The sequence below is a fragment of the Antechinus flavipes genome, chromosome 4, assembly GCF_016432865.1.
Source record: "Antechinus flavipes isolate AdamAnt ecotype Samford, QLD, Australia chromosome 4, AdamAnt_v2, whole genome shotgun sequence".
NCBI lineage: Eukaryota > Metazoa > Chordata > Mammalia > Dasyuromorphia > Dasyuridae > Antechinus > Antechinus flavipes.
The window spans coordinates 254,295,247-254,308,597 of NC_067401.1; the positions used below are offsets into that span (position 1 = coordinate 254,295,247).

Sequence of the window (13,351 nt, forward strand, 5' to 3'; positions counted from 1 at the left end):
TACTTTTTTTCTATTTAGAAATGGATCAATTTTTTAGAAACAGATCAACTTCTTAGAAATGGATCAACTTGATAATTTTAGACTAGTTCAATTTAGATTCAAATTTTAGTTTTCCAAATTTGAATGTGGAAACTGGTATTTTAGTGCTTTGATTATGCTCTCATGACTACATCAGAAACTCAGGAAGTAAAGCTCTCTGACTTGCAACTTTTGTCTGTCAACTATGACAGACCCCTGAATATATATACTTTTAGGCATAAAAGTTATGCCTTGCATAATAGTCCTAAAATACGAGTTCTAAATTAGCAAAGTATCTTCTAGTTTTGTGGGAGGATTTTAACAAGGAAGCAACTTAATTCTGATTGAAGTAAAGAATTCATTCAGTCCACTACATATTTTAATTTTTTCAAATCTGGATGCTTCTATTATTTCTTCAATGCCTAATTAATGCTTGTAATGATTTTTCAAGAAGTAAAAGCTGATTAAGAAATGGAGATGAAAAAGAATCAGGGAGGACAAATTCCAAATCAATGTATTTTATATTAAGGCAATAGAAAAAATACTTGGTTATGCTTAAACCATGCAAAAAAAAAAAGATAAATAGATGATGGTAAAGAATTAAAATGGATGAAAGTCATAGCTTTGAAAATCATGTTTACACACAAGACAGAAAAAATAATTTTGTAAAAGTGAGAAAATGATTGAATTAAATGAATAAGAATGTCTAAAAATAATCTGAGAAAAAATTATTTAAGTGGTGAAGAAAGATTAATACGCACCACCAAAAAGATCAATCACACCTGAAGAATCCACCTTTGCCGGAGAGGCAGTGGCTACAGGAGATGCTGCTGCAAATGCATCCACTGCAGTTAAGTAGAGAACAGATAAAACTGAGATCCTTTATGGTCCTTTTTGAGATCCATATTTATTACTCAAGATGAATAAATCCTATTAGCAAACTCAGAGAATAAATAAGGCAAAGGCAGATTTTCATTTTAAGATATATATCGATTTTTAGAAGAAAAAACTAGCTCAAAATATCACTTTAAAACTTAAGGATTTTGATTCAGTTTATTTCTTCCCCACCTGCCCACATTAAAAAGTATGTTTGTAATTTAATGTAACTGATATCAAGATGGGGAGCAGTAAATTTTATTTATAAATGATTGAAGATGAGAGAAGCTTGAACTGAATTCCTTATTATTTTTATCTAGCCTAAAGAATTCAAATATCACATATACAAGGAAATTCGCTATCTGTCCACACATAATGCTTCCCAAATAAGACTGGAATTCTGCAAAAGAACTCACCGGATAAGAGATCAGCAGTGAGAGAACTCTCAGGCACAGGAGAAGCCCCATGTGGAGGAGATGAGAAAGCATCTTCCAAAAGTGAAACAAACCAAAATCAAGCAGAAATAAGTAGAAAGCTGAAATCAAAGTCAAAAATCTAACAAACTTATCATCACAAATGAGAATTAGGAGCTTAAGCATAAAAACATCCAAGAAATAATAATGAAATGAAAGAAAGGATCTATTTATTTTTACCTGTACCAAACAAGTCTATGCTAGGAGTAGCATCTGGCTTGGGTGCTGCAGCAACATCAGGAGCAGATTCAAATAAATCTAAGATCAAGAATATATAAGCCTTTACTCAGTTTGACCAAACTGAAACAACATTAATTTCCAGTTCTGAATTTTGATTAGGAGAATTCTGAGGTATGTGGCAAATGGTTTGTAGCAAATAATTTAAATAATATAGTATACATGCAACGTTATGTGTGTATTCTGGATGTGCATTTGACACACCAGAATTCAATCCACCAGAATCAAAGAGCTTTAAAGAATTACCACCAAAGATATCTAGAGCAGGAGGAGCAGTGGTTGTGGTGGTAGTGGCGGGTGTGGTGGCGGTGGTAGTGGCAGTAGCAGCAGTAGTAGTAGTAGCAGTGGCAGCTGCGGCAGCAGGAGCAGGAGAAGGAGTTGTTGCGGGAATCGTGGGGGCTGCACTAGTTGTAGGGGTAACTACAGGAATGCTGGTCTCAGGTGGCTTCATTGCAAAAAGATCCAGTTCAGGAGCAGTCTCTGCACTACCTTCAGATGGGGCAAAGGGGTCTTGTAAAAAGGAAAGTGGAGAATATATATAGAGAATCAGTAAGGAAGGAAATGAGAAAATAATCACAACCAAGGATAACATATACCATACACAGATATATACACACAAGCTAGGTATTTAAATGGGACTCTATTTCAGTGCAACCCTAACCAGTGTAATTAGTACACTTTTTCATTTTTTAAATAAATTTAAAAGTATAAAGGTAAAGATTTCAAACTCTAGTTGAGTAAGATCAGAATAAAGTGTGAGGGGAGTACATCTTTAGATCCTCAAAACCCACCTGACAAATTTAGTAATTTTTTACATTTACAAAAACATGCTGTTTATTAGTTACTTGGACTAGTGTAATAAAAAGTACTCCATAGCATTAGAGAAAAAAAACATTAAGAAAGCATACTTGCATTGACAAAAATTGTCAATCTTGAGAAATTGCCAATTTTGAGAAGTATGCACATCTCTATCTTAATGTTTTAAGTATTGGTCTTATTAATTTAATTTAATGAATGATACTATGTATTCACAAGAAACCAAGAATGAATGATAAATTAAAAAAAAAACTTAATAAAACAACAACAACAAATGGCCACATCTGATTATAGGATTTATTACTAGAACACAAAACAAGAAACTTGCTAATGACATAAAACCCACCATTTCCTGAACATGCATCAAGTGCTGCTGCTACAGGGGTTGGGGTAGCTGGTGCTGCTGCCCCTTCAGGTGCTGCAGGGGCTTCACCAGGAGAAGCTGCAAAGGCATCTTGGGTGCAGTATTTTTTTTTAAACAATAGAAATTAAAAGAATAAAAAGAGAAGAAAATATAGTAAAAGAACCAAGTTAAATTGCAGAAGAAGGCTCCCTTATACAACATGAATTTTTAGAAATGTTATTTTTATGGGTCATGCACTGTTGACAGTCATGAAGTAAATTTGTCCTTGCATTCCTTCTAGTCAGTTACATACTATGTGGTTCAGTTTTGTTACTGCCAAGGCACATTAAGGTCCAAAAGATAACATGATTCTCATTGTATAAGGGTTCTGAGCAGCATGTTTTATGTAATATCAGAAATTAACTAGAATGGATTTAAAAATTAAAATACAAGAGTAAAACTAATGTCAGTTAAGATAGTAAAATTTTCATGTTCAGTCAGACTTGCTTAAAGTTACTACTATGACACTTCTGACTAGTGGCTTAAAGGAAACATAAATGTCTTCTTTAATGCCAATCTAGATAGGTACTGTAATGTATATGGAATGCATCGGCTATGGTCTAGTTTCAAATGTTTCACAGGGTAAAGAGATAATTTTAATAACAGCATTTAAAGACTTCTTAATTAGTGACAAGGATTAGAACTTTTTTAGTTAACAAAAGCATTTCTAGAAAAATATAAAGATCTATTTAAAGAAATAAGGGTTATGACTAAAGTGCCCTTATTTCTATTAAAATAATTAGCTTTCTTTTTTTGAAATTACAGTAGTGTTCCAATTAGTATGAAAAACTTATATTAAACTGCTGAAAAATTCTGGTTTGCTCTATTCATATGTAATCCTTTATTCAACATATATGTCATTATGATATTAGTGAACTATTTGTATCTAGATGGGTTATAATGTACTGTACTTATCAAGAGTTTATTAATGCACTTGCCAGAAACAGTTTCATTTTGTTGAGGTTAGCATTTAACCACATTCAATATTACTGTCAATTAATTCTCTAAACTTTATTTCTGATTAGTTAGAACATTTTAGAAAAAAATCTGATAGGATGCCTACTAAATGGAATCTAATGACAAGATAATGCTTTTCATTGTCATGACATATTTTAAAGTTTAAGGTATCTAGCCTTTTTGTCAAAGAATCTTAAATACATCCTGAATTTGGGCATGCATATACATATGCTTAATAACAACACTGTCTTAAAAAAGTATCTTTAAATGTATAAGAGTGAAGATTTAGATACCATTTTAAAGAGATGTTTCTCTCAAGCTGACCATTTAAACTATTATCAACATTTTAAAAACAAAGAAGCTCAAACTTCTATGGGTTTCAAAATATGAACATTTTAGTATAAATCTGGTATAAATAATATAAAATGCAATATTGATGCTTTATTTATAGAAGCAATTAATGCTAGACAAAAGTAGAAAACCATGCACCCAACCCATACAAATATATACAATATCTATCTACCTACTTATCTATATAAATGTATGTCCATATACTGACATCTAACATTTAATTCTTTTAGTACTATTAAAGGCTATTAACTTATTTAAAATTTACTTAAAACACCACCATCCTGAAAATGAATCTTGCAATTTCAATACTGTTTTTAAAGTTTAAAGGTATACTCAAGGTAAAGCTTATATTATCCATTAGTAGAATAGAAAAAAAAAATGGAAACGATCTCTCTAGAAAAATTTTTATGTCACTGTCAATACAAAGCTCAAATAATAAGAATGGTCAATATGCCCTCAAACTCTTTAAAACAAACAGTGATCAATAGCTAAATTTTTATTCTTGAAAATTAAACAACCACCCACAAAACCAAATAGAAATCAATACAACCAATAATTTCTCAACCATGTAATTAAAAATATTCAATGCAAACATAATTGAAATATTTGTGAAATCAAGTAGACACTGTCTATGCTGAAATATGTTACCAGGTAAATCAGTTTAGCGAGTTTATTTTCAAATGCCAACTTGGAATGCTTTAAAAGTGGCTTCTATCTCTTACAATTAAAAATTGTCTCTAAAAGCAATACTTCTCACTCAAAGATAACTAAGAAACTTGTCAAAGTTCACAAAATAATTGGAAAGCATGCCTTGTTAAGCCTTGCTTAAAAATCTGAGGGAGAAATATTTCAATTGAGAAAACATTAAGTAAAAATCCAAATAAAAGACTATGATTTAAAAAAAAAACACTAAAACAGTTATGAAATGTATTTTAAAGAGTTTTTAAACAAATCTACAAACATTTTTTCCAATGTAAAAAATGTGCTGGACACTTTCCAAAACTTTCCCTTTTAAAGGGCATTTCAACTCATTTAAATCAACAGAGAGAAAGCCTTAGTTACATGCTCATATATTAGCACCTGTTAATAACTTCTACAAGCTGAGTAAATTCTTAATCATGGGAAGGTTTGCAACAGCTGCCAAAAATGGGGGAGTTTGTTCTCTTACAAGTGACAGTACAGATGAAATAGCAGTTGAATTTATATCAGCATATGCATGAAAAATTAAAAAACCATATAATTCTGTGAGTTCTCTGAACAGTATATATAATAGTGTAATTACTGGCAAAAAAAATTGCCAATTACCTAAATTTCACAAAATCGCCAAGGAATCCAAAATAGTAGAAAATAACACTCTGAGAAACAATAAGTAGAGTTTTGATTTCTCCACATTTCAGGTATCTAGATCATTTAAATTCAACAAGTATTTGAAAACCTATCAAGCCTTTTTTCATTTTAAATAGTTTTTCAATGAAAAGATAACTAAGGTGGAGATACTAGATAGCACAGTGGGTTTCACTGGCTCTGGAATCAGGAGGAGCTGAATTTAAATTTGGCCTTAGATTTCATAACTGCTTGACCCTTGCAAGTCAAAAATGTGGTAACTGATGATTAACTTTCATCTGTGATTATTACATTTAGATAAAACATTTGACACAAATGCTGCAGTCTGGCTTTTGACCTTATTATAATTTTGGAAATTATTTTCCCTCAGAACACAAATCATCTTTCTAGTCCAATCCAATAATGTATGCAAATATCTATACAAAGGGATAAATATTAATTCACTATTACTAGAGGAAAAAAACCATATAAAGGTCAATTTAGTATAGAATTTTCATATATCAAGTATGGCACATTTATATAATATTTTATTATTTTTTTTAATCTCTCACATTTACTGGAATTTATAAGTTTTCCTGAGAAATTTTAGGTATAATAGACAGTGAATCAGTAAGAAACTGAGAATTTATGTAATCTTGGGCAAACTTTCCTTACCTCTAGGTGCTTCAGGTGCTAGTGAAATCACATGTCTAGGTCTGGTCAAGTCCCAACCCATAACCATGAATTTATCCAGTCTTACCAATAGTCTACATATATCTCAGGGGCAAGTATGTAATTTCTGCTTTGTAAGTTGTTAAGAATTTACATGAGATTTTAATTTATTTATAGCATTTCAGATTGAGAAAAAGTAAACAGCATAGGGTGACTAGAAAAATGAAAAGACAATTTGTGGGCAGCACAAAATGCTATTTTAATTCTACCAGGTGTATTTTATCCTGAATATTACCTCAAATTCCTAACAACAGAGAGTTAATGAGATAACCTTTTTTTCCCCTTAGAATCAAAGATTCTAGGTAGAAAGGTAGAAAAGCTATTTAAGTGGAATCAATTTTTAACTTCTAACTTCGTAATTGAAGAAACTGAAGCCCAGAGAGAAATTATGTGTTTAAAGATACATATGTAATAAGCAGAAAAGTGGAATTTGGACCCAGGCCTTTTGGTTCCAGATTCAAAGATCTTTCCTTTATACCAGATCCATTATACCTTTATACCATGTCTGTTACTTATACAATCAAAAACATTATACCAGAAAATATTTAAATACCAGAATACCAGAAAATTTTAAAAAATTATTTAAGCTGGAGCAGCTAGATGGTACAGTGGGTAGAGCACCAGCCCTGAAGTCAGGAGGACCTAAGTTAAAATCTGACCTCAGATACTTAACACTTCCTAGCTGTGTGTTAACCCCAAATGCCTCAGAAAAAAAAATTAAGTTACTTACAAAATCAAGACTAAATATTATTATTTTGGTATTAACCTGAGGTATTACCAAATACAAAAGCTCATAAACTATGCAGTAACACTGATAATGTAGTATTAGTTTTGACTAATTATTACCATACAGAAAATTTAAATTTTAGCTACACATCACAGTATATATAATTAATTTTGTATAACAAGATTAATCAGTCCTTAAGTAATGAAATTTACTAAACTTATTTTTTAAGACCCACACAATAGTATTTATCTAAGTAGACAAGATACATTAAAAAATATAAATCATGACACAATTCAACTGACTATACACATGAGGTTCAGGAAACTAAATTACTCTTACTAGCAATGGTGCTAGTTTGCTGATTAAATAAAATACCATCATAATAAAAAATATTGAGCTAATATAGGTAGTCACTCAAATTTTCATTATGTATGCCTAACTATTCCAATAGATAAGTAAAAAGGCACAAGTCTCAATGGAATCATTAAAAAAATGGTCCTTTTGGTTACTTTAGGCCATTATGCAATGAATACTATGTAATCCATCTGTACTTGAAGATATAAACTATGGAATCATAAAAATATTTCCAGAATATTTACATTCTCCTTAAATCAAAGAAATTGATCTTATGCTATTAAAATTTTTTCGTTGGTTTAGTTTAGTGATTTTCTTTCATTGTAGAAAATCTTAGGTCATTTAAATTCAATAAGTATTTGAAAACTTATCAAGTCTTATTTCATTTTAAACAGCTTTTCAATTAAATACAGTTTTATCTATTACAAAAGATGACTAAGGTAGAGATATTAGGCAGCATAGTGGGTTTCATTGGCTCTGAAATCAGGAGGTGCTGAGTTCAAATCTGATTTTAGACTTCCTAACTGAGTGATTCTGGCAAGCTGGATGAAAGCTGGCTTTTCACTTTTTTCTGAGTTGTTCTTTATGAATAAATACTAAACTCCTTGCAGATTACACAAAATAAAAAAGGCAGCTAAAGGCTTTAAAAAACACTTTCAACACAAAATTATTGCCCAACCTGATGGGGTTCTAGTGTCAGTCAGAGAGTTGTGGAAATACTCTTTTGGTTAGTACAGGTCCTTCATGAAAAAATTCATGAACTCAATTCAAAAAATTCATGAACACGAGAGTTTTAAGTGGCAAAAATAGAAGTTTATTGTTGGATGAGAAGTCATCTTTGCTAGAAAAATTGATTTCTTCAATGGCAAAATCCTATTAGGGAAATAACAAAAAGTTTTTTCAGCTGAGAAGAGATTGTCTTCACAGCAGGCAGGGTCCTGGCAGCTATGCCAAAGGGGCAAAGCATGCTACTTTGGACATTCTGCAAAGAAGTGAGTTTAGAAATATCCTTTATAGAAAATCAGAGGCTCAGGTTTCAGGTTGAAAAGAAAGCCTGGTCCCCAAGCCTAGATCTCCAATTGAATGGAAATCACTTTTTGAAGGCTTCTGGAATTTGGAATTTCTTGAAAAGGGTCTGCATCAATGGGGCCATTTGCCTTAGAAAAGGCCCAGCCAGGAGGATATATTCTTATAGACTCTCTGGAGTCTGGGAGGTGGGAGGAAGCGAGGTCTGGAATCAAAGGGGACAGAATTTCAGAGTGTTAATTTTATAAATCAAAAGGGAACACAGTTTCTTACCCCGTCAAATCTATCCACATCTTCTATGGATATTCTAATATTCCTATCTCCTATCTCTAAGATAAGATGATTTATGCAATAAAACAGGGGAAAAATGAGGAAAAGACTGAAAAGTTACAACATGTAAAAGATTTTTTTTATTTTTCTTAATCCCAAGATATTTGGATATGTAACAAAATGTTAAATATGTATTAAATTCCCATGCTTTCCATCAAATATGTTAAACATGTAGCCAGGGGGAAATTGTCACTCACAGCACAACAGTGCCTTTGAGCTAGATTAAAATGTAATTGAGAAATATCTAATAAAATAAATACAAATTGAATAAAACATAGATAATATTAAGGTGTGTTTTTCTAAGTCAATATGTAGCCTGCAGGGATTTTTATGGAGAGTTTAGTGGCCCCTGTTTCTATTTGAGTTTAACATCACTGCTTATTTTGGGAGTTTTATGAGGAAGATGGGCATTGGGAGATTATGAGGCTGTATTTCCTCAGTTGGAAGAGAGAAGGAATGCTGCTATTCCACCCCATAGCCTTCTTTCCACCCCTGGAAGAATCCTGCCAAAATGTAAAAATGGCAGAGATATTTGATAAAATAACTGTCCACTTGGGTATTTTTCAGGTAAGGAAATGGAGAAGTAGATTACTATAATAGCATCATGAATGGTCTCTCTGTTTTAAATCTCTTGTTACTCCACTCTTTCTTTCACAAGGCTGCCAAAGTGATTTTCTAAAGCACACATCTGATCATATGACTCCCTTATTCAACCAACTTTAATGGTTCCTTATTGCTTCTAGGATAAAATATCAACTCTTTTGTTTGGCTTTTTATATCCTTCATAATTTGGCCCTAGTCTATCTTTTTCAAACTCTGTGTCTTATTTCTCCCTCCGATATTCTAGGCATAGTGGGTTTCTCTTTGATCTTTGAAGATATTTCATTGCTCGTTTCCAAACCTTTGCATTGGCCAAACATTGCCTGGAATTCATTCCCTCTATCTATACCTCAGGGAATCCTTTTTCTTCAAAAGCAGCTTAAGCTTGAGTGTAATGGGAAACTGAGGACTTCCCCCCCCAAAAAAAAATCATTTGAAGAGAACCCTAAAACTTAAACCTCTCACTTGCTAATTTCAGATCCAATTTCAAAAGTCTGTTAATTATTAAGACTCTGGAAAGGAGAATAAAGACCTCTAGTAAAAATATCTGCTCTCCTGAACCCTTACTTAACTTCTTAGAAGAAGCTAACTAATTAATGAACTGGAGACTTTCTAAGGGAATCTGTAAATTGGGTAATGTCTATTTGTTGAGGAAGCCTGAGGTAAACTGAGCCTCCTTGGTTATCCTGGTTTAATGGATTACTTACCTCTAAACAAATCTCTTTGTGAGGGGATTACATGGTTTCATAGAAAATCATTAACTAAGGTAGATTGAGATTTAATTTATCTGGGAAATGAAATAGGGTAAACAGTTGAAAGCAGTTGTAAAATTGACCATCATAAAATTCAGGTCAAAATTTAAAAAGTTCATGTTACTTCCAAGCATTATTCTTGTGGTCATGACTATATAACTCATTTCAATCTCTGTGAAAATTAACCTCTCTAGACTGGTCTGGAATCCAGTCTGGAGATGTTCGCTTCTTGCAAGTTGCTAAGAATAAATATTTCTATTCTTCATTTGAGATATCTCTGAGTATTTGTAAATTGGATTTGCTGTAACACACAAGCTCTATCTTCTAGATAAATCCTCTCCCTGTTCTCCAAACTGCTATTTTCCTGTTCCCCAAATTATGTAACTACTTGGCATTTATATATGTATTTTCCCTTTACATTTGTTTGGCTTATACTTATATATGTACTTGTCTTCCCCATTACAATATAAATTCCTTTTAAGAATAGGTTGTTTTGTTGATTGGTTTTGTATCTCCATTTTCCAGTACAGTGAACAAAGTTAAGTGCTTAATAAAGATGTGATTGATTAATTTTACTGTTTCCTGCTCAAAGGTTAGGGAACCTATTTTAATGATACTTTCAGTATTTTAAATGGTCAGTTATATATGTTTTCATTCATATCATCAGAGTAATGCCAGGAAATGTTAAATCATAAAGTTAGCTGATTTCTATTCCACTCCCCTTATATTATAATTAATTCTTTAAAAGTTACCAAAATTTTCTCACTTTATCCTCCTGGTTTCTAATGTTAAACAATTCTCTAGAAGATAAAACATTATAACAAGATTTAAAATTATAATTCAATTAAACTACAAACATTTATTAAAAAGTGTTTGATGAGATACAATAATGAAGTAATAGTCGTTGGCTGTAGGAAGTTTATAATATAGCACAAAACCATATAATCCAAAAGAAACTGTAAGTGCTTGAGGAATATTAAGTGCTATGAAATTTCAGAAAAAGGAAAGTTCACTTTTTTTTTTTTGGCCTAGGGAAATAGGGAATACTTTGTGTGTTGTGTTAAGAAATGAAAAATTAGTTTAAGTCTTTATTCTAGAAAATATCCAGAAAGTTCTGTGGATCTGAGATGGCAAGATTATTCCTTATGTTCAGATATAGAACACTAGTAAAGTAATTCTATCCAAGTTGATGCTAGACCTTAAAACAGAGACCAGATTGTCTCTGTGTTTCTAGAAACCACCTCTAGATGTGGCCTAATCTGTTCATCTCAATGTTTCCTTAAAATCTGGAGCTAAAGACAGGAAGAGAATAAGGAAGGTCAAACTACAAGGAAGACTCAATGAACTATTTTTAGAAACTTTCAACTTTTATTTCTGAGTTCTTAGGAGAGAAATAAGAATAGCATCATTCCCAAATTTCTATGTCTTCTAGGTTAGACAATATAATTCCATAGTCATTGAGGGTAAAAATAGTCCCATTACCTAAGGAGTTGCATAGTTCAGATTGATATGTAACATAGAAATCACATATCCATGTATTTCTATTTGTGATAGGATCATTCTCTGCAAAGGTACTCCTTACCACATAGATGAGGTTACATGTATTTCCCCCTTTTAAAGTCTACAACAAAGTTCTCCTTGGATTTTCACTGACCCAGGACACCATGACTCAAGCTGTTCATCCCTTAATACAATTACTTGGTAACCTTCAGCCAAAATGATAAGCTTTTTGGTAACCTGAAGGCATAGCTCCACTCACACAGGTAGTTGAAATCTTTCAGATTTTTGTGACTCTCTCAAGATCACATACAGTGCCTTGCTGGACTAGGCACATTTGGAGACAAAAGAAGTAGTCTTTTCTCATCACTGAAGTATCTTTGTGGAATATCTCTTCTATGTTATGACTAAGTAAACCTCTTTTTGTTAATTGTTGAATGACCTACAATTACCTCATTTTTGTTCTAATCACAACTAAAGTACCCACCTGGTTATTACCTAACCTCTATTACTATTCAATATCAATTTACTATTTAATGATAAAAGTTTATGGATTTCAGGCCATGTTTTAATACTAACTAAGGAGGAGGAAAAGCAAAGATAGAAATATACATCAACAAACATGGGTTCAAGTGTACTTTGCCATTAATTCACTATATCACCCCTGGGTAAGTCATTTGTTATCTCAAGGAAGAGAATTATGCTATATTATATCTAAGGTAATTTATACTTTAACATTTTAAAAATTCTATTTGACCACTTAATTGGATCAAAAAAACTAACAGTTCATTTCTACTGCAAGTTATCCTAAAACTGAGATGAATGCTACAATTAAATATGAATATGTATACACACAGTTATTTGATCTTGAGCCTTTGCTTGATTGTATTCACTTATTAAAAGGGTTTTGTTTTTCTTTTCAATAGGAATGAGATGGAAAGGAGAAAATAATTGCTTATTAATTGAAAATAAAGTGAAAAAAAGTTGTAAATGAGATGTCAATCTGTATAAATAGGAGTTCACAATAGGAGTTCCCTACACTTAAGGGAAACAAAACAATTTTAAAAAAACCCATTTCCAAACCTCCTCCAAAATGTATGTAAAATCTTTAAATACTTTTATTACTAAAGCATTCTAACAATTCTTGTAAAAAATTATTTTAAATAGGTAATAATCTCAACTGACCTCCAAAAAGGTCCACTTCAGCAGTGGCAGCAGTAATAGTAGTAGTAGTTGAAGAAGAAGCAGAAGCAGTTGCAGTTTCAGCAGTGGTAGGAGGGCTAGGCTCTGGTGCAAATGGATCTGAAATCTGTGCTTCAGAAGGAGCAGTAGAAAGTGCAGCCAAAGAATCTATATCCACCAAAGATGAGGATTAAATAGAAAAGAGGGGAAGGAGAGGAAGAGAAATATACTGGGCTCCAAATATTAAAAATAGTTAAAATAAGACACTAACTTATTAATCAGTTCAAAACTTTAAGAATTAAATATTACTTACCTTCTCCTAAAAGGTCTAATAATTTCCATTACATGATAGCAGTATAAAGAAACAAAAGTTAAAACTGAGACACTGAATATCTGTGGTAAAGCTACTACTAATAAAAATTACTTCTGCTTAAGGAATACCAGCAGTGTAAGGGTGTCAATAATAACCAAGAAAATGCCTAGACTTTGACCAACTTTAAACTGCATTTTAAAAATATAAAAAATATCACCTACATAAAGCCTGAGAACTTCAATATTTGTATTATAAAAGATAAATGCAAAGTATTTCAAAGTTCAAATACATAATTTTATCTAATTACATAGTTTCATTTTAAGTGTAGGCTTTGTTTATTCTCTTCTTATCTAGCATTTTGATAGTCATAAGTACCAGAAAACT

At 31.9% G+C, this 13,351-nt stretch overlaps 1 protein-coding gene across 5 annotated transcripts in view; it reads right to left on the minus strand.

The window, feature by feature from the left end:
* SNAP91 (synaptosome associated protein 91) overlaps window positions 1-13,351 on the minus strand; it is a 145,418-nt gene that overhangs the window by 26,871 nt on the left and 105,196 nt on the right. For 4 of the 5 annotated variants that reach the window (XM_051997332.1, XM_051997335.1, XM_051997334.1 and 1 more), the window contains 7 exons: window positions 12,968-12,982; window positions 12,658-12,822; window positions 2,767-2,874; window positions 1,851-2,114; window positions 1,548-1,625; window positions 1,311-1,382; window positions 780-863 (listed from right to left, as the gene is read on the minus strand). In XM_051997332.1, the coding sequence (XP_051853292.1) occupies window positions 780-863; window positions 1,311-1,382; window positions 1,548-1,625; window positions 1,851-2,114; window positions 2,767-2,874; window positions 12,658-12,822; window positions 12,968-12,982 (786 nt within the window). The remainder of the gene's footprint in view (window positions 1-779; window positions 864-1,310; window positions 1,383-1,547; window positions 1,626-1,850; window positions 2,115-2,766; window positions 2,875-12,657; window positions 12,823-12,967; window positions 12,983-13,351) is intronic. The other variant, XM_051997333.1, reaches the window with a different exon arrangement.